This window comes from Pongo pygmaeus, chromosome 1 (assembly GCF_028885625.2).
Source record: "Pongo pygmaeus isolate AG05252 chromosome 1, NHGRI_mPonPyg2-v2.0_pri, whole genome shotgun sequence".
Classification (NCBI taxonomy): Eukaryota; Metazoa; Chordata; class Mammalia; order Primates; family Hominidae; genus Pongo; species Pongo pygmaeus.
The window spans coordinates 51,921,408-51,944,375 of NC_072373.2; the positions used below are offsets into that span (position 1 = coordinate 51,921,408).

The following is a 22,968-nucleotide window of genomic DNA, read 5'->3' on the forward strand; positions in this document are numbered from 1 at the left end:
TTTATGAAGTACAAGATAAGGATTAAGCAACGGTCAAATGAAAATGAACTGGTCTCATTTGCAATGAACTGTTTTTCAGTTTACAGAATTTAACTTACTGCAAGTTTAGTGACTCTTTTAACTACATTTAACAAAATATTGTCAGTGGTGAAACAGTTAGCTTTCGCTTAATATGGAGTCTGTGCTCATATTTTTAAAGGTACATGATTATGATTATAAGCAATCCAGGGTACCCTGCCCTAAGAGTAGATGATTGTTTTTTTTTTTTTTTTTTTTTTTTTTTTTTTTTTTTTTTTTTTTTTTTTGCAAGATCCTTTTCTTTCTGCTTATGTGCATTAAGGCACTGAAGCTTTCTTAGGTATTGGTATTGGAATTTTATAATGTTTTATTTTTAGTTGACACTTTATTGTAGTCTACCTTTTTAAAAGAATGCAAGAAATTCTACTTTAAAACACTCAATGCTATATTTATGTATAGGGTTTAAATATTCAGATATTGATGACTTCTATAGACCTTAGTTTTAGTGGCAAAGAAGTAGTAGCAAAAATATTGTTCAGTGAGGATGACTGCTGCATTAAGATATTTGCTCTTTTTAATGGGAAACATCCTTATAAAACTCTTTGTCTTGTAAAATTGCCTGACTTTGAAGTTGTATGATGTTGTCTTCAAGTTTAAAGTTTAACTTTTGAATCAGACTTAATTTTAAGTTATTTTTCAAATATAACAAAATAGATTTTTAAGACTTTGTTTGCCAAGTAGCTGATAATTATTTGTATTTTATTATAGTTTTTAATGTGTATGGTTTCTAAAAGATTTTAAAATTATTTTTAATGACTGTTAAATAACTGAAGGTTTCAAAATCATTCAGATTATTTTCTGTGTTTATTAAAGCATTGATTTTCATATTAGGCAATCCTTAAATGAAAGTGCACAGAATAGAAGCTATATTTTTGAAAGCTTGTTTTTAGGTTCACATTTCTTTAAGAGTGTTAAGATAAAACTTAATACCAAGAATTGAATCATGTAAATGTTTCTTTGGCTATAGAAAGTCTCTCTCTTTTTTTTTTTTTTTTAAACTGTTTGACTATGGGACATGTAGAGTTGTTATACCTCTCAGTAATTCATTCTGCTGCCAACTTCATTCCCTTTTCTCTGCCTGCATTTTAATTGAAACAACATTTATATTTTTGAGCCAGGATCTGTCAGAAGTCCCTATGGCTAGACTGTGGTACAAGTAGCAGCAGACGTAGCTTACCCATATGGTGCGGTGCTTCTTGTAAAATCCATATGGCCTTGTTGAAGGGAATCCCAGCGGGAATGTGAAGGGTGTTAATACCCTTCAGGCCAGGCCTTTCCCCCCTGGGGTTTCTGTGGCATTGTCAGTGCAATCTGCCAAAGCACAAACTTAATTCCTTTTTAATAATCAATTATTTTAGTCTAGGAACCTGTGCTATTTTTCTTAAGGACAAAGAAAGCAACTTTTTCTCGTAGAAAATGTCTCAAAGAAGTTTTAACTGCATCTTAAAAAATATTCTAAAACTTATTTCTTTTATTTGAAATTTCCATTTGTAGGAAATACTACAGAGTGTGCCCAAGTTCTGTTTTCCCTTTGACGTTGAAAGGTACAGTATAAGTATCATTTAAAATAAATGTAGATTATTATAGTACATACTTAAAAATGATCACATGTGCTTTTTTATAAAATGTTGCTTCTCTTTATTGCTTCTCACAAAAAGGCTAGAGATTGAAAAGAGTTTGAAAATTAATGAATATGTGGAAGAGGAAGCCTTTTAAATCACATCTTTTATTTTCTCTACTATGACCAGTTAAGACAAGTCTGAAAACACATTGCCAACAGGTTCTATTTTTTCCCTTTATTCTCTCTTCTTCAGGTAGAAATTGTGAGCACTAGTGGAAAAAAATACGAATATGACCTTGATTGGAGTCTTAGAATTATGTCTTGATGTATGTTTCCTGGTTTCTATCTCACTTCATCCTCATTGAAAAGACCATCTGTGTCATGCTGTAAAACTCATGGCTACTTGTCTCTCAATAATAGCTTTTTAGAGATAGTGTAATACTATGGAAAGCTATAGGGAAACTCCTCTAGTTTTGAAAATCTTGTTTTTATATTTCACTGAACAAATACTGAATGATGAAATTGCATAGACTTGAAATTTCATGGAACATACAGCCCTGTGAGCATAACAACAGATCATTTATTGTTTTACATGTGACTTTTATACTCTATTTTCAGTTTACTTAAGAGGGCGATATGAAGGGTTTTTGAAAGAATATTTATTTTAGGAAAATACTTTGCTAAAGTAAGTATTAGTGAGACTTTATGATTTTATTGTATTAAAGATAAAGCCTTCTGAATGATGGACTAATCAGTACTAATAAGCATTGCTGATGAATGATAATCCTTGTTTTACCTTATCTGAGGAATCATTGCCCTACCCCCACCAAAAAAAGTTACAAGTTTCATATTAATAGTAAGGAAGATTTAGGATCCAGCTACAAAAAGGATATTATGAATCTTGGGCACTAGAGGTCACATTTGTCACTACAGGGTTTTTTTTTTTTTTAAGTTTATTAAAGTGTAAGAGAAACCTATCCACTGAAAAGTGTAGTTGTTAAATGTTCAGCATTTGAAATGCAGCATTTCCTGACAAAACTGTTTGTAGCATTGATACTGGCAGTAATTTATTTCCTTCTGCACAATCCCTATGGCTATTTCAAAACCAAAGTGTAGGCGTCATGGATATTTTATTTTGGGACAAGGAAGCGAAAGTTCGGTTATGGTTATCTAATGGCAAGATTACAGCCAGTACTAGGAAATATATTCATATATTTTAAATAGAAATAAAGATTCAATCTAATGTTTTATATTGCCCCTTATACCAAAGTGTGACACATATTATGGTAGTATGATACTTCAAAGTTGACTAAAATTCTTTACAGCTTAGCCGATAAGCCTTTTGTTTTTTTGGTAGAAATTATATTCTTATTTTATACTTGGAAATTTATCCCTCAGTATATTGATAGCTGTACAAGAGAATTCTAGAAAAAATATACCAAGGGTATTTTTGTAGGGTACTTTATTGGGTGAGAATGTCAACAGGAGAAGCAATTAAACAGAGTTGGTGGTGTCTGCCATTAGATTCTAAAGTGACATGATTTGCTATCTAAGCAATTTTAGAATAATTAAGAATAGAGGCTAAAGTTGAAGAAAAGGACTTAGTCATCATTTCTAGCTTCTACAGTTTCAGTAATAATATTTTGATAATTTATGAAATAGGAGCACTTTTAGTCTTATGAACATTTATGGTAGACTACCTTATGATTTCCTAGTGAGAGATTAATATATGCTGAACTGTTCAGTCTGTGAGGTATTACAACTTATTTTGGTGTTTACTTTACATGTTTCACACTTACTCTAGTTTTAGAACATAGTTCTAGCTTCAAGAACCAGCTGATTAGAAGGATGAAACCAATGTCACATATAAATATACTCTTGTTTTTGTTTTTCTTGAGGAAAATTGTCAAACAAGGCACAATGTTTCCTAATGTTACTATATTTTAGGGTGTCTCAGAATCAAGTTGGACAGCACTTTACCTTTGTACTGACAGACATTGAAAGTAAACAGAGATTTGGATTCTGCAGACTGACGTCAGGAGGCACAATTTGTTTATGCATCCTTAGGTGAGTATTTGTAGTAAAAAAAACTAGATGCAAAATAGGTAACTATCTCTCTTTTGTACTTTGTTATGCTTGGGATGAAGAAAAACTTGTTTTCTTTAAAAACAAGTTGAAAAATAATTTTCCTGATTTTCTGTATACAGAATCAGTTAAGTTTAAAGATTTACCGTTAACATAGTGCAACTTTCCTTGAAATAATCGATTTTTTAAAGATTAGTTTTTTGTAGAATTACTTTTGAAAACTAAATATAAAGAGACGTATTCAAATAATATATGAGTTTCACCTATTAAATGGAATACAAAAAAAAAGTTAAATTAATGTATGCCCTTTTCTGTCACTGAACCAGACCTTGGATTTTTAAAAGTGAACTGCTGCTTTAAGACAGAGGTTGCAAACTGATGAACCTGGTAGAAGCATTTAGAGGTTTTCGTTTGGCTACTGGGTGTTTAAAAAATTTTAAAGGACATTAACCTTATGAATTTTAGGAAGTTTTGTATATGGTTCATATTTCGAATTCCTTTTGAAAAGTGAGGCTATCTACTAATTCTGCCATGGCAACAATAAGCTGGAACTGAATAGCAGATTTTTAGTTGTGTCATGAGCTTGCTAGTTTCTAAAGGTCCTGTCTGTCCTGCCTAATTGCTTACATTATCTGCCTTGATTCAGTAGGTAGTTTAGAGTATGTCTCCTGCCTGTGGACTTGGGATCTGAGTTGCTGACTGTTAGGAAGAAAGGGTTCTAAAGGTTAGCATTCTTGCAATATGTCCTGATGAATCAGAAATCCAGATGTAGTCTATAAAAATAGGACTCCAAACTAGTATTATAACATGGATATTGGTCAAACTGGATTTCTTAGAAATGCTTATAGGAAAAGAAATAACAATTTATGAAATAACATATTACAAACAAAACTTTGGTATAAAATCAGTCTTCCTGTTCATTTGCTATTCATATTTAGCTACAGTTATATCATTCATTGAGAGGTTGTTAATTTACTTAGAACATTGGTTAGAGCTGGAGAGATTTTTTCAATCTTTATTCAAAAGTAAGTGCTTAACTGCCTTATAAGTAATAGAATTGTGAATGTGCCCCCATTCTCTCTTTAGCACAACTTTTTCATCTGGATAACAATTGTGCTTAAAACTTACACTTTATCCAAAAGAATGTCATGCTTAAAACTGTAGGTTAATTTTTTGAACTTGGAACAGGTTGGCTGGGCAGTGGGGATGGAGATGACAGTGTGGGCAATGGTGGGGAGAGTTCCTTTTATCATTGTTTCATGCTGAAATTTCAAAAGCTACAGTTTAAAGGGGAGTATATCTTTATGCACTGTGCCCAAGATGGATTTGCCCTAATGGAAAGACCAAAGCTGTATATGCTTTCTTATTTTTCTCAATGAATTTTTGAAACTTTTCATTAAAGAATTGAAATTTACAGAAAAATTTTCATGGTACAATAAACTTTTATATAAACCTTACCTAGATTCATCAGTTGTTAGCATGCATTTCTCTTCCTCTCTCCCTGTCTCCCCTACTCTCCCTTTCTCTCTCAACACACACACACACACACACACACACAGACACACACACACACACACACACACACACACACACACACACACAGTCTTCCCCCCACCTTTATTGTTGTTTTTGTGCACCCATTTGAGAGTAAACATCATTTTCAGGTAAGATTTGAGTCTGTATTTTATAGCTTACCTCACTGTCTCTAAACTGACCTCCTGATATTTGTAATTTAAAAGTCTGAGCCTTTTGTTTTGAACTCTTAAAATACTTTGAATACATTGAACTTATTAATCATTCACAAATAATTATTGAATGTTTAGAATAGTTTCTATAAATGTGCTTGTGGAATAAATATTCTTAGGAATTTCTGTTTAAATTGAGGAAAGCCATCATTACTTGAAAATATTAATACAAAACATGAACTATAACTATTTGTTAATCGACTGAAAGAATAATATAATGTCCATATCGACAACCCAATTGTCATTAATTTGTAGAAAACAAACTCTAAAGCAAATACAATAATCAAATTATTTTTATCTGCAGTTCTAAACTTGTATATGTAGAAGAACGCCTGAATGTTGTGGTATATTCTTTGCAGTATGAAGAGTTTTTAACCTGCAGAAAATATGATTATATTAGATAAAGATAATGAAAACCAAAAGTAAAATCGTGTATTCTGATAAAGAGAACATTTCACAATAAGTATTATTGAATATTTTATCTTTTATTTAAAATAATTTTTCCTTTTATATTTATTTTTGTCATTTGACAGTGCTTTTGGTAGATAAGAAGTAGGAGGTGTCAAAACTTTATGAAAAAATCATAGAGGAAAATCTTAAATTTAGAAAATTCTATTCTCCAGCTTATTTTTCCTAGTAAATTAGAAAAATATTGCCATTTTAAGATTTTAATGGCATATCTTAATATTTTTTCTGAAAAACAATATGTGAAGGGATTCTTTGAGAACAGCTGATTTAGAGAATAACCAGCAAATTAGATAACTATTTAATTTTAATAATGAATGGAGTATTCAAATATAATGGAATTCAGCATCTTATTCAGAAAATTATAGATAGATAAATGTCTATTTGTAAGCTATAATCAGTGTATCCCCTGGAAAGGAATTTTGACAGATTTCTGTAAGTGCTACAATAAGAGGAGTTATGGTGCTTTTAGTCCGAGTTTATCCACCTGGTTTGATGGGTCCTTCGCCACTTTTAGCTTTAAAATTGTTGAAAGGATAGATAAAGCTATGTCGACTAGAAGAAAAAAATTACTGTGGCAGTGAGAGTCTACATGGAATCCCTAAAAGATTTGTGTATTTGAGCACATAATGATGAAAATGCTTGTATGGTGACAAGTATAATAAAATTTAAAATGCAAATAATAAACTGGTGGAAATATATTTACAACCACTATAAGAAAGGGTTAATAGCCAAAATACATAATAAGCACCTACAAGTTAATAAGAAAAATAATCTGATAGAAAAATAAGTAAAGCATCTGATAACTTACAGAGGAAATGTAAATAACATATGCAGCTATGAATGATGCTCAGCATTGCTGAGGGCAAAAAAAATGAGCCCATTAAGATTAGCAGAATTGTTGGTGGCACATATACACCATGGAATACTATGCAGCCATAAAAAATGATGAGTTCATGTCCTTTGTAGGGACATGGATGAAATTGGAAATCATCATTCTCAGTAAACTATCGCAAGAACAAAAAACCAAACACCGCATATTCTCACTCATAGGTGGGAATTGAACAATGAGAACACATGGACACAGGAAGGGGAACATCACACTTCGGGGACTGTTGTGGGGAGAGGGGAGGGGGGAGGGATAACATTGGGAGATATACCTAATGCTAGGTGACGAGTTGGTGGGTGCAGCGCACCAGCATGGCACATGTATACATATGTAACTTACCTGCACGTTGCGCACATGTACCATAGAGCCTAAAGTATAATAATAATAATAATAATAATAAAAAAGAAAAAAAAAAGAATAACTCAAGAAAACAGAATGTTATATCAGTGGTGTTATCTAGTTGTCTAAATTGTACCTTTTGCAGATGTCTTGGTTTTACTAAAACTCAGTTATCAGTTACTGTAATGTTAGTATGCATTACTGAGACAGACTAACATGTAGGTATAAACTCTCCCCTCTTTTTGAGATATATAATGTAATTTAAAAGTATTGGTATTTTTTATTCTGTAATATTTCCTTTTTAAATTTTTGTACTGGCATGATTATTATGCTTACACACACACATTTTCAATAAAAGACCATTTTTAGTATGCAAAAAAAAAAAAAAAAGATTAGCAGAATTGAAAAAATTTTTAAATAAGCATGAGGGAGAACACACTTCATGTGCTGTTTGTAGGACTAAAAAGTGGTATTAAGCTTTTGAAGGAAAATTTAATAATATCTATTAGAATTATAAAATCTCATATTTCTTCAGTCAGTAATTTCAGTTCTAGGAGTTTAAATCCAGGATTATTTCTAAGAGTGAGGAGAAAAGTATGAACAAAGGTATTTATTACAACATGGTTTATAGTAGGAAAAATGCTAATTAGCAATATTTAGTCATTCCACAATGTATATGTACTTGAAAACAATGTTTTCAAGTATATACAAACAATGAGAGTAACATTCTGGTGGGAGAGAAGGGAGGGTGTTGTGGGACAGAGAGGAGGTTATACTTGAAAAGAAAATATACGCAATAAGTACATAGAATTTTATCTGTCAATTTAAAGAAATAATAAAAAATAAATTTAAAAGTGTTGACAACATGAATGCCCCTCAGTAGGAATTGATTAGGTATATTATGGTACATTTTGTAACCTCCTCTCTGTCCCACTACCCCTTCCCTTCTTTCCCACCAGAATGTTACCCTCATGAGGGCAGGGATTTTTGTCTTTTGTTTACTCATATATTCCCAGTGTCTACAATAGTGCCTGGCACATAATTCTTAATAGACTTGATAGATAATTATTGAATAAATAAATGAATAATGCAGCAACTTTTTTTACTATTAAGAAAAACATACACATATATACACCCTGACTTAGAGAAATGTTTATGATCTGTTGTAACATGATGAAAAATTTCAAAATAATATTTATAGTATGTTCTTATATTTGTAGAGAACAAGTTATATGTGTATGTAAATGTATATGTATTTTAAGAAATAGCTAACACATAGCTATTTGTTTCTTAATATGTGATTGTATGTACTTATAAAAAAGTCTAAAAGGATATACCCTGAATTTTTTTTACTTTATTCACTTCAGCATTTGTCTACTTTTTACAATAAGCAAAAATCATTTCAATTTTTTCCTGCTCTAAAACTCTGAGATGTTATGATATAGATAATAAACTATAAATATGGAACCACAGATATCATATTAAAAATTAGTAGGAATTTAACTAGATCATTTTTTGCCAGGTAAAATATGTACGTGTTTGCAGGATGGGAAATTATCTTACTAGTATGTTTTAGTATAGGCACTCCATACAAGTCAGGTGATCATGGTGACATAGCAGTATTAAGAATAGAATTGGGGGCTTGGCACAGGGGCCCACGCCTGTAATCCCAGTGCTTTGGGAGGCCGAGGCAGGCGGATTAAGAGGTCAAGAAACCCCGTCTCTACTAAAAATACAAAAATTAGCTGGGCATGGTGGCGCACGCCTATAATCCCAGCTACTTGGGAGGCTGAGGCAGGAGAATCGCTTGAACCCAGGAGGCGGAGGTTGCAGTTAGCTGAGATCGTGCCACTGTACTCCGGCCTGGCGACAGAGAGACTCTGTCTCAGAAAAAAAAAATAATAATAATAATAACAAATAAAAATAAAAAGAATGGGAATGGGACAGTTTCATTCTGTGTCCTTGAAAATTGGGATTTAAAGAGAAAAAAATATTGCTGATGGGGTGGCTTTACAATCTTCGAGCCCGATGTTGATGTTTCTCTGTAATTTCAACACAAAATGTTCAACCAGATGGGAATGATTTGTAAGATGCTTGGAGAAATTCTGTGACACCTAAAATTAATTTCTTTTTTCTCCTTCTCCAACAGTGGTTACTTAATTTTACTGTCCCTTAAGATGTGGTTGAAAAAGTTTGTCTTTTTTTTTTTTTTTTTTTTTTTTGAGATGGAGTCTCGCTCTGTCGCCAGGCTGGAATGCAGTGGCGCGATCTTGGCTCACTGCAGCCTCCGCCTCTCGGGTTCAGCCGGTTCTCCTGCCTCAGCCTCCGGAGTAGCTGGGAATACAGACCCGCGCCACCACGCCCAGCTAATTTTTATATTTTTGGTAGAGACGGGGTTTCACCGTGTTAGCCAGGATGGTCTCAATCGCCTGACCTCCCAAAGTGTTGGGATTGCAGGCGTGAGCCACTGCCCCCAGCCTAGTTTGTCTTATTTCACTATGTAACCAAGACTTAGAATAACTAGTAATTTTAGGGGGAAAAGGAAGGTAGGATTATCTAATGAGCTATTCATACAATGGTTTAGGGTAGTCAGGTCTCTTAATTTACAGGCCAGCTTCCTTTATAACAGACTGTGCTGCTTCCAGAAGTATGTGAGAGAAGATCAACTATGCTCATTTTCTGAGTTATTCATGAGTAGCTGGCAAAAGCCTTTTTGTTTGCAGTCAGTTTTGTAGGAGTGACCTCACTTTTAGAATTCATGCGCTTAATAGGGCCAAAATTTATTGAGAAGTATGATAAAATCCTTGCATAAGCAAGACATAGACATATGCCTTTAACCATATTTCTGATAACAAAAATAATTTATTTGCTATAGAAAATTTGGAGGATCCAGAGAAGTTTAAAAGATAAATTAAAAGTCACTTATATTTGTGAACACATAGTTGTCACTTATGTTTTGGTATTTAGTTCTAGTTTTATTTCAAAAGACTTGCTAAGATACATTTACAAATTTTTCTATGTCAAAATAAATGATTAACTGTAGTCTTTATTCACAGTTTGCAAAATGAATGAATGCATCTAAAGCAGTTCATAAATTGAAAAAGCTACAGTGGCTTTCATATCGTCCATAAGTGCCTAGAATGTTTACACATGCTTAATCTGACAATTGTTCATTGCTGTTGTTTCTTTTCTTGTAAGTTGAGATTTCACACAAAAATATTTCCCTTCTGAATATGGGTTATATTTAATCACTTTCTTATATCTTTACCAGAAATGTATTATGACTTTTGGATGTTAAAAAATGTTAATACCTTCTCCTTAAAGGTGCCTTTTGTGCAAAATTAGTGCCTTTATACTGAAGCATTCTCCATTTGTAGGTATTCTACTGTGAGATAATAATGGCTTGATTATCCAGAGTTCATTGTCAGAAGCAAAGGAATTAAGATTCTTGGATAGAAATTAATTGATGTTTCTCCTATTGTCTTTCCAATATCCTAAACACTAATTTTTTCTATTGTGATAAAATATATTTTCATAAAAATCTTCTCATTTGTGAGCTATCTTCTACTGTTTGAATTTGTCTTTTAATCCAAAAATTGTAAAAGAAAAATATCTATGAATGTCTCTTGAGTTTTTGTTGATACTGAACTGTTTAAAATATTTTAGGTCCTTATAAAAGCATAGACATAATTAAAATGCCATACATTTAAGAAGCTTTAAGATATTTCAAGACAAAGTAAAGTAAAACAGTACAAATTGATAGAATATTTTCGTTAGAAATAGCAGAAAATAATTTTATTTGGATTTCTTGACTGGCAGAGACTCTTTTGGTTAAAGATGTTGATACTAATGATACTATGTGGCAATTAATTAAAGGCAACATCATTTAGTGTTTGTTTACCATAGCCAAGTGGTCTGCTTAGTGACATGTATGCATTATTTTTAAAAAAAAAAACCCAAAAAACTACTCTAGTCCTTAGAGTTCTAAGCTAGAACATTTGTATATAATGCTTTAAAGCTGCTTTTATCTACTCCTGGATGATGCTATTATAGGACTTGAAATTTCTGTAATCTGCATTTACCTCGGAGTTCTGAGAAAATTGCATGCTATGCTATATAAGCCACGTGTCCGTTTTCTCCTGGATTTATGCCATTACAAGATTTGAAAGTTAGTACATTTCTTTGATTTCTATTTATTTTGTTCACCTTTCAGAAAAAAATATTAGAATTTAGGCCTATTTAATACAAAAGTTGATATTTAATTTTGAGCCACTGTTCTGTTCTTTTGTTCTTTCTATGACATGTCTATCCTGCTTTTAACAAGATTTCAAAAATATCTTGAGATATATTACTAACTTAAATCTGGCAGTTGTTTGTATTTAGAATTGTTTCATATGCTAGCAAAAATGCAAGAAATAACTTTTTAACCTAATTTGATTAACATAATTTTATAACTATAAAATTGTCGCCAAGGGTTCAAAATGAAATACTCCAATAAGGAAGACAGATTTATGTTTAGGGCCTTTGTAGTTCCCCCTCCCCCTTTTAACTCATACCAAACTTGAAGCTTTCACACTCTTCCTTTGGGCAAATCCCTTAGAAGCAGAATGTTTCAATTTTACACATTTTGTGTCAATTTTCCAGACAGAAAAACAGCCTCTAGACATTAGACGTTTTCCTACGGAAAGGCAGTTTCCTTAGTTTTATTTGATTACTATAAGTTAGGTTCCTGCTGATTGCTTAGACTTTAGTGGTTACCTGACTATTTGACAAAAAACATTTCCTTTCCTTTATTTAACCTTTGACTTTTGAATGTAAAAGTTTTATCAGCTCTATAGTGGAAGTAGAAGTGTGGGGGAAGTCTTCTTACTACCACAAAATGGACTCATGACTTGATGTATATCTCTCTCTTTTGCCTTATGTCTTTACAGAAAATTAAGGAAATGATCTTACAATTAAATTTTAACTAATCTCCTGTACTTTGTTTTAAAATAATTGCTCATAATGTTTTACATTTATATATGTTGGCAAGACTACGAGAGTCACAGTTATTCTTTGTTCAATTTTAAAAATTCAAGTGAAGTGTCTTATTCACTTATTACAATATGTCGAGTAATTTTTTTAACTTCCTAGGATTTTTGTGCTCTGTTGTAAGAATACAGACTTTGACTGTCTTTGGGACTATAAAATTTAGTGAAAAACATTTTAACATTTTACCTTATTGATAATCAGTTTAAAATTAGTTGCTTTGAACATATATCGTTTGAAAATTCCCTAAGAAACCACAAAATAAAGACTTGAAAATAACATTTCTTACTCTAGCAACATAAGCTTATATAATTTACAATATTTTTTATCTCTCTCTGTGTGTGTGTGTGTGTGTGTGTATGTGTGTGTTTCAAAAGTTTTGTTTTTAAAAATGATGTTGTTTTTGCCATATATTTAGACTTAAAGTGTACTTAGAGTATAGTTAAAATTGGAATTACTGGACTACTTTGTATACCCTGGATCATTTTCTTGTCAGATAAGAAAGTGAGTAGTCAGTAGGATTTCCTGTTGAGCAGTTGCTTCTTATCAGGAGTTGTGAATTCAGTTACCTGTGTAGATCAGGTAAGGGACTCAAATGAGAGAAACCTGTTAGGTGCCTAACAATAGGAAGTTGGGGTAAGTATGGTGATCTGAATAGTACATGCCACACTCAAAGACAGAAGCCACAACTCAGCCCTAGGAATTCGTTGCACAGTGAAAAATGTGTGGCCAGTATTACCAGTTCTTTTGACTTTTAAGAGAAACAAGAAGTCTGGATTTTTACCATGAATTATCTCAGATTTGGAAGTTGGCAACTTATTTAATTAAACAACAGTACAGTGTTGACCAAACAAAATATGCCCTTAGGATAGAAGCAGCCTGCAAATAGCCAGTTAGCACTGTTTGCTGTAGATGCTTGTTTATTTACAACAGAAAATGTCCTTGCTTTCTTGACGTTTCTAGGAGCAATGGCTACGTTATAGAGTAGTTCCACTTTTATATGTGATATTTTTATTAAAAAATATGAATGATATGTACTCTTTAAAAGGAGAAAGTTATCACTGAGAGCCAGTACGTGTTTACAAAGAGAGCATTGTTTATAACTAGGCTTGGTTTATTATGGTGATAGTACATACTGATGTAACAGGGAGTGCTGTAGTTGAAATTTGAGTCTGTTCTAATATTTCACAAACAAATTATGTGTAGAGAAAAGTGTTGGTTAGATGATACAATTATAAGTCTTTCGATTAGGTTAAAATTTCATACTTAGAATGTTGGTAAATAATTGGTGTTATTTTGAGAAGCATCTTGAAGACTTTTGCAGGCCATGTCCTTTTCAAAATTTTTATCCACAGTGATGAACACAGAAGCAATACCAAACTTAAAATTGGAAGGATTTACCAAAATGTTAGTTTAAAGAATCACATTGAATAGATCTTTATTTGTTGGGAAATTTGCCCCTATGAACAAACTATAATTTAAAAGTCATAAAGGTAATGCTCTGAATGTTAAATAAACAGATGAATTTTGAAAAATAGAATTTGCTTCAGTGGATAGGACATATAGGCAGGCTGATTTAAGATTACAACAGAATGATTTTTGTCTCAGTTCATTTAGCTGACTGAAATGCCTGGTCATTGAACATGTTTATTAAAAGGCTCACTATACTTTAGGAGATATACCTAATGTAAATGACGAGTTAATGGGTGCAGCACACCAACATGGCACATGTATACACATGTAACAAACCTGCACGTTGTGCACATGTACCCTAGAACTTAAAGTATATATTAAAAAAAAAAAAGGCTCGCTGTATAGAAATACATGCCAAGATAGGGTGATAGACTGTCTGTGGTAGACCCCTGAGCATATATTACTCAGGTTGATTAGGGTTCTAATCCCAAGATTGCCATTCCATAGATTTGTGACCCTAGATAAGTTGCTTTATTTTAGTTTAGTCAAGTATGTATCAAAGCATTAGTGTAAGAATTAAATGAGATAATACATGTAAGTATCCAATGTACTGTCATTCATATAGTTACTCCTTAAGTAATTTTACTTCCTGCACTTCCAATTGTTTTAACACATAAATTCTATGATTCTTAGATTCTGCTCTCAACCCCCAGATGGATGTATAACTAACTAGTGAGTTATACTCCCCAAATAGAAATAATAAAGTATTTTGGGGCCTTAGAGATGACTATGAGAAATATCCCATAAGGGTAAAGCTTATTTCTAAACGGTTTTAGTTTAATTTATAGATGAAGTCATAGTTTGATTTATAGATGAAGTCATAGCCTGGTACCAGGATGAAATTCAATAAAGCTTATTATCTTGGACATGTAAAAAACAGTAATAATTACATAGATACCAAAATGCCTAGCACAAATAAAAACTGTTTAAATTTTTAAAAGTAACCTAAATATGGATATATTAATTATTTATTCAAAGACAAGGATATAATCTTACAGATAAATTATATTTATCTGTATAAATTAGCTTCTTAATGAAAAATCTGATTCTGATGTGCCTTCGCAATTTGAAAGGAAATTAAAAGGGGAAGATAACCAGTGAAAAACAATAATATAAAGTTCAGAAAACCAGAACATTGAAAGAAATGTTAAGGGTTTTTGGTCTAGAAAGAAAAACATTATCTCACTTTCTAATAACATAATTATTTTTTATATATATATATATATATATATATATATATATATATATATAGTTTTTATAGTAGACCATGAAAGAAAAATTAAGGTTACCAAAGGCCTCACTTTATTTAAATAAGGTGAAAATGACAATGTAAGCATTAACAGGTAGACATGCAGCCACCTACAATCAATACATTTTGCTTTATCTAAAGCTCCCTGAGAGTTGGATAGAAACAGACCAGCACGTTCTTTGAATAGATTAGGTTTCATCTTATCTGAATTTTTAGGTCTGAACTACATGACACATTGAAATTGTCTGGAAATAGCAATTTCTTCAGGCTATTAAAAGTTGAAATGAGAGTTTGAAATGACTACAAATGAAAGCAATTAGGCTCTAACTAAGGATTATGTGTCTTGGTGGAAGGAAATTTGCCATGAAAACTATTTCTTTGAGTTATAGTGAATGCAGAAAATATGATGTGCTGATTTGCATTATATTTAGTTAGTATTATAACAGTATTAGTAATTTTTAAGGGTTTTATTTGTAAGTGGAAGATATACATAGTAAAATAGCCATCTAAGCACTGGGGCTTGAAGAGCTAAGTAATTTAAGTAGGAAAATTGAGATTACCAATAGTAATTTCTAATTTTTAGATTCCCCAAAAGCTGTCACAGATGTGTCACATACCTGTCCAGATTTTTCCAGGCAAAGTTGTTAATATGCTTATTGTAAACACCCTGTTCCAGCATCTCCCTTCTAGAGCCTTCATTCCTGTTTTCAGTCTGGACTGGTTGCTCTCAAGGCCTTTGCACAACTGTTCTTCCATGGTCTTAGATTTCTTGCCTCCTACATCTGTGTATTCCTTCTTTTTCATCTCCTTTATTTTGTTTTAGCCATCCTTTAGGATGTCTTAGGAGGTGAAGTTTTGAGTCCTTGCCTGACTGAAAATGCTGTTAATCTGTTCTCACACTTTATTGATAGTTTGTCTGGACATAGAAGTCTTGAGTGCAAAGAATTTAAACTTTGTATTTTGAAGGCATTATCTTCTAACTTTCCTTATTGCTGTTGAGAGGTTTGATGACATTTTTGAACTTGATCCCTTTGTTACTTGTTTTGTCTCTTTGGAAACTCTTAGGCACTCTTCTATCACTTGTTTTGGAATTTCACAGTGATACTCTGGTTTGGAACATTCTTTGTGCTGTTCATTCATTCATTCTTTCAGTCTGGAGACTCATGTCTGAAGTTCTGGGAAAATTTCCAGTAATTCTTTAAAATGAAACTTTCATTCATTTCTTTCCTCTATTTTTTCTTTATGGAATGACTATAGCTACGTGATAGTTGAGATTGATGGCCTGATAGTGTAATATTTTTTCTCTTATTATTTATCTTTTTTGTTATGAACATAAATTATTATTATTTATTATAGTTTAAGTTCTGGGATACATGTGCAGAACATGCAGGTTTGTTACATAGGTATACACATGCCATGGTGGTTTGCTGCTACAAAGAGAATAAAATACCTAGGAATACAACTTACAAGGGTTGTTTATCTTTTTATTCTAGTTTCTGGGAGATTTTCTGGAGTTATCATCTAAACTTTCTATTGACTTTAATTTTTTTCTGACTTTAGAATTTCTTAAAGCTCTTTCTTCCTGTCTAAAATTTTCTCTTTCCTTTTTAGAAAAGTTTAGTTTTTTTTTAATAGCTTCCTGCTCTTAATTCAGCTCCTAAGGATATTAAATATAAGTTTTGGAGTTCTCTTCAGCTGTTTGTATTGTCTATGTTTACTTGTAGTTCTTTTTATGTTCAATATAAACATCATTTTGTATTTGTGTTTCCTCAAATATCTGGTGGTTGGCTATTAATTTGTATTCAAAAGGAAGGTATTAAACTGATTTGGAAACATTGCATGTATAGTAGTGGGTTTCATTCCAAGAAAATAGGACTTCGAGGGGCTTTTTTCTTTGAGATACTGTTAAATCAGTGTTTCACAACTCTGTAGGAAGCACTTCTGCTGGTCCTTTTCCTTTCTAATGGCATTTAGGTTTTGATTTCCTCTCTTCTGCTGTTAGTTATCTTTCTGCTTACCATATTTACAAAGTCATCCACCTGCATTGCTATTGTTTTTTCCTCCATTTTGCTTGTATTCATTAATATATACCCTTTTTATTCATTTATTGTCATTTTGGAGTTATTTCCAGAGGACACAGAGATAAATACATACAGTCAATATGTTAGATTTAACCAGAGTTGGGTACATATTTTAAAGTATGACATCAATTTTCATATCATTACTTAGTATTTGTAATTATCATTTTAAATAACTATAATATTCTGCTGAGTAAAGATACTGTAGTTTACCTAAATTCCTCTTTTATTACTACTTTCAGTTTCTGGTTCAAATGGCATCATTCATAGTCACTAACAAATCAGGCATTATATGAAAAAAATCCTGTTAGAATTCTTTTTTTAAGTTCTACTTACTGATTTTAAAATTTTACACGTTATGTGTATGTACTATTAATCTGTGTACAATTATGTAGTAAAAGCATCACAATATTTTCTCTTAAAAGTAGCATGTTGTATTATTGCTTTGAAGAAAAGTCTTGAGTATTTGTCAATTGATAATTAACAACAGTGTATTTTGTGATTTCCTCTTATTCTACATGAAAAGTGTACAGTTTAACATTAAAATCTTTAGACATTTAAAAATATACTAATATTTTAATTTTTAATAAGGAATATAGATTTTGTTTTATATAAATGATTTTTAGATTTAATATTTAGCTATCATAAAAATTATAGTTTTATCTAGTACAATGAATTAAATATTGAATTATATTTGGTTTTGATATATAAAAGTCATTTAAAATTTTTTATAATTTTTGGAATAGTCTTTTTGATGTTTGCATTGAGTTATTTTGAAATTTGCCATCATTCTTAAACATCATTTCTGAAGAATTGAAAAACACATAGTTCTGTTGTATTATATAATGCAGTAACATATTCAAAGGAGATATTTTTGATATCTTTTGTTTAAAAGCTTTTTAAAACTAGTTTTTATATGATTTTTTTACAATGGTTAATTTTTATCTTATGCATGCTTTTATTGAATACCATGAAAATAATTTTAAATATTGCTGATGTAAAATAGAAGTATATAATTAACAACTTTTTAAATAGAACTCTAGATTCTGATTTGTTTTATGAAAACTAGTAATAAATAATATGTAAAACTGTGCTGAAAAAGTAAAGAAAATGGGTATAGTTCTTTTTTGACCTCCAGGATTAACTTGTTTGAATTAATATGAATTGTTTATATTGTCTGTTTGTTTTCTGATTCTGAATTTTATGTATATACATTTTAAAATAATTATCTTACAGTTACCTTCCCTGGTTTGAAGTGTATTACAAGCTTCTAAATACTCTTGCAGATTACTTGGCTAAGGAACTGGTAAGCTATTTTTCCCCATTTTTAAATTGTGGTAAAATATTTATAACACAAAACTTACCATTTTAACCATTTTTAAGTGTATAGTTTTGTGACATTAAGTACATTAATGTTGATCTGCAATCAATACCACACATCTTTTTTCCTTGCCAGTCTAAAACTCTGTCTGTATCCATTAAACAGTATCTACTCATTCCTCCCCAACCCTTACCATCTCTGGCAACCACCATTGTATCATATGTATGAATTTGAATAGTCTATGTATCTCATATAAGTGGACTCACACAGTATTTGTCCTTATTTGCCAAGTGACTGGCTTATTTCATTTAGCATAATGTCTTCAAGATTCATCCATGTTGTAGCATGTGTCAGAATTTTTTTCTTTTGAAGACTGAATATGAATACACCCCAGTTTGTTGATTCATCTGTCAATAATGGACACTGGGGTTGCTTCCTCTACTTTTTGGCTATTGTGAATAATACAGCTATGAAAATGTTTGTACAAATAATGTTCTAGCCCTTGGGTTCAATTCTTTTGGGTATATACCTAAAAGTGGAATTACTGGGTAGTATGGTAATTCTGCATTTAATTTTTTGAGGAATCATGAGAGCATTTTCCACAGTGGCCACACTATTTTTCATTCCCATCAGTAATGCACAAGGGTTCCATTTCCCTCACAATCTTGCCAATACTTGCTCTTTTCTTTTCTTTTCTTTTTTGGTTAATAGTTTCTTAATGTGTGTGCAAAGTGGTGTATTGTTGTGGTTTTAATTTGCATTTCCTTAATGGTTAGTGATATTGGACAGTTACTTGCCATTTTTATATCTTCTTTGGAGAAGGTCTTTAATTGTGCAGACAGAAAATTACAACCCAGGATAAATGCTCTGGGAACACAGCAAGCATCACCTAAGTCAACCTGGAGAGTCAGGAAAAGTCTCTAGAGAAGTACTTGTTGGAACTCTTTTATCTGTGTCTCAATAGCAAATAGGTATTGAGTCAAATGTTGTAGAAGGTCTGTTCAAGTCCTTTGTCCATTTTTAAATCATGTTGCGTTTTTTGTTGTTGAATTGTAGGAGTTCTTCATATATTCAAATATTCATTTCTTATTAGATAGATGATTTGCGAGTATTCTATCCCAATCTATGGTTTGCATGCCTTTTTGTTCTTTTGATAGTATTGTTTGATGCACAAAAGTTTTTAATTTTAATGAAGTCCAATTTATCTACTTTTTGTCTTTTGTTGCCTGTGCTTTTGGTGTCATATCCAAGAAATCTTTTCCAAATCCAGTCTTTCAAAGCTTTCTTCATATGTTTCCTTCTAAGAATTTTATAGTTTTAGCTCTCAATGAAAGTCTTTATGCTTTTTTTCTTAAAAAATAGAAATAAAAGCTGAAGTTTGCTTTTGAATGAACAAAATTCTCTGGGATAATGATTTTAATTTTTTTTCCCCTTAATCTTTGATTTTTTAAAAAATATTTTTTGGAGACAGAGTCTTGCTCTGTTGCCCAGAGCTGGAGCGCTGTGCTACAATCATCACTCACTGCAGCCTCAGCCTCCTAGGATCAAGCAATCCACTCACCTCAGTCTCCCAATTAGCTGGAACTATGGGTGTGTGCCACCACAAATAGCTAATTTTTTAAATTTTTATGTACAGATAGAGTCTCACTATGTTGCTTAGGCTGGTCTCAAATTCTTGGCCTCAAGGGATCTTCCTGTCTCTGCTTCCCATCTACCAGGCCTGGCCATTCTTTGATGTTTTTAACAAGAGCTAATTTACTAAAATATTAGCTATGCTATTTGATACAATTTAATTGAAATAAAATGTGTTTTAAAAATTCTTTATAATTGTCTATTGTCTATTAATTTTTACATTTAGGGTGTACTTTCCATTCTCTGATTATCTGTTTAAATTCTTATTTGGTAGTCTGTCACTCTTGACATTGTGTTTTTCTGGATTTCCCTGACATTGTCTTCTCTTTGTTTTACTTATGTCCTCACCTTCTCTTTTGGGCCTTTTTTGTCCATCTACACCTAAAATTTCGGTGTTATTTATGTTATATTCTTGGTTCTCTTTTCTCTAGATACTATTTGTGGGTATTTCAGACACACTCTTTGTCTACATACTACTCTTTTCTCTTCAAGATGAACTTTCTGAAAACTGATTTTATTCCACTGCTTACAATCGCTTCATAGTCTTCTCTTTTTCTTAGAATAAAATTTAAACTTGTATGCAGCATGACATATAATAACTTTATGATCTGGCTTCTGACCTTCTCTTCTAATTAATCTGCTCCCACTCATCTGCTGCACATAATGTACTATCTAATTATTTTGAGCCACTTAAATTTCCCAGAACATAACTCTGTACAGTTGTGATAGATTACAGACCACTCACTAACTGTTACTGGTAATAATAATAATAATAATAATAATAATAATAAAAGAAAAAAAAAAAAGAACACTTATCTTTTAAGAGTTAATGGGCCGGGCGCGGTGGCTCACGCCTGTAATCCCAGCACTTTGGGAGGCCGAGGCGGGCGGATCACGAGGTCAGGAGATCGAGACCATCCTGGCTAACATGGTGAAACCCTGTCTCTACTAAAAATACAAAAAAATTAGCTGGGTGTGGTGGCGGGCACCTGTAGTCCCAGCTACTCGGGAGGCTGAGGCAGGAGAATGGCATGAACCCGGGAAGCGGAGCTTGCAGTGAGCGGAGATCGCGCCAGTGCACTCCAGCCTGGGCGACAGAGCGAGACTCCATCTCAAAAAAAAAAAAAAAAAGAGTTAATGTAGTTATCTTTTGAAACAAACCTAATTTCAGCACAAGTACTTCTCTAGAGACTTTTCCTGACTCTCCGGGTCAAGTTAGGTGATGCTTTCTGTAGGTTTCAAGAGCATTTACACTGGGTTGTAACTCTGTGTCTGCACAACTAAAGTAATAATTGAGAATTGGAACTGTTCTATCTCTGTGTCTCCCATAGCAAATAGATATTGAGTCAAAAGGTGTAGAATAAGTAAAAATACGTTAGAAAGTTTCTATAATTCAGTTTTTAGCTTTCCATTTTATAATTATAGAAACTAATATCCAGCTATTGTGACTTTTTTGTTCACTGGATTCTGTATGCCTGTGCTTTAATGTCAATCAATCATAGACAAAATTGTTGATGGAATTTTTAAAATAGGAATATAGTAAGACAGAATGTTATTTTCCTCACTCTAAATTTTTCCATAGGAAAAGCTTATTTTCAGCTTTTCAGTAAACAATCATTTATTTCTTTATATTGTTTTAAAAGTTCTGTTGACTGAATCTGGAGCAAAATATCCTCCTGGGCATAGTATTTTGAGTTTTTATTTAATTTTTAAAAATTATATAGCTTTGGTAGATACAGTTCAGCTAAAATGGTATAGACATTTCTCTCTGCCCAGTATGGTGAAACAGGCACTATGCTAAACATGGATGCAGACTATATTTGAAAATAAGCTTGTACGAATAAAAATTAATGATTTTGATAAATCAGCTGAAATCCTTCATTTGCCTTAAGTGGTGGTGGTTGCAAGTAAAGGTGAATGTGGTCACCTTAGAATTAAAATCTTTATAAATGTTCCCAGGAAGCTTAATGCAGTGTTGGTAATACAAAGGTAACTGGACTTTTGGCAATGTGGTTTGATTGAACCCTGACATCCTGGATTTAAATTCTTTTTTTTTTTTTTGAGACGGAGTCACACTCTGTCGCCCAGGCTGAAGTGCAGTGGTGCAATCTCGTCTCACTGCAACCTCCACCTCCTGGGTTCAAGCGATTCTTCTGCCTCACCCTCCCAAGTAGATGGGACTACAGGCATGCGTCACCATGCTTGGATAATTTTTATATTTTTAGTAGAGATGCGGTTTCACTGTATTGGCCAGTCTGATCTCAAACTCCTGACCTCTTGATCCACCCACCTCAGCCCCTCAAAGTGCTGGGGATTACACGTGGGAGCCACCACTCCCGGCCTAAGTTATATTTCCTAATATCCTTGTGACTTTGATTAAAGTACAGTGTTTATAAGTCAGATAATCAGTTCTGTCACTTGGAAAGTAAGGGAGGTATTATTTATATAAATAGGATTTAAATGTGTTACTAATAAGGTAGTCCTTTTACTCTTCTAAAATTGTCAACCAATTTTTTATAATGTAGTTGCAAATTTTAATGTTTGTCAAAAGTCTAGTTGTTTATATGTATGTGTTTGTGCATGTAAATATTTTTCTGTATATATTTGATTGCTTAATTCTATGAAGTATATGTTAACATCACTTTACAGTTGAATAATTTTATGTTGAAGCTGTACAGACATTCACTTGCCTAAGAAAATAACTGGAAATACAACTACTTATTTTTTTGCAATGAAAAGTCAAAACCAGAATTCTGGTTAAATTATTCATGACAATTTCTTGTTCTTTGTTTTTGTGAATGTACATGTGGAATTCACATTAATTATATTAGTTGTCCAAATTTTGAATACTTTTTCTTTATTTAGTAACTTTTAGTAACTCTTACTGATAAATTATTATCTCCATACTGTGTATCTTTTTTTTTCCTGAAACCATCAGTAATACTGGAATACATAAAAGAAAATAGCTATGAGCAAATTTATATAATTTTGGCTTTCTGAGAAGAGGAAATACGGGAGGCTCCAT

At 32.2% G+C, this 22,968-nt stretch overlaps 1 protein-coding gene across 8 annotated transcripts in view; it reads left to right on the forward strand.

Moving 5' to 3' along the window:
- Positions 1–22,968, forward strand: part of DENND1B (DENN domain containing 1B) — a 260,436-nt gene that overhangs the window by 95,738 nt on the left and 141,730 nt on the right. For all 8 annotated transcript variants that reach the window (XM_063647586.1, XM_063647606.1, XM_063647618.1 and 5 more), the window contains 3 exons: positions 1,573–1,622; positions 3,587–3,706; positions 18,227–18,296. In XM_063647586.1, the coding sequence (XP_063503656.1) occupies positions 1,573–1,622; positions 3,587–3,706; positions 18,227–18,296 (240 nt within the window). The remainder of the gene's footprint in view (positions 1–1,572; positions 1,623–3,586; positions 3,707–18,226; positions 18,297–22,968) is intronic.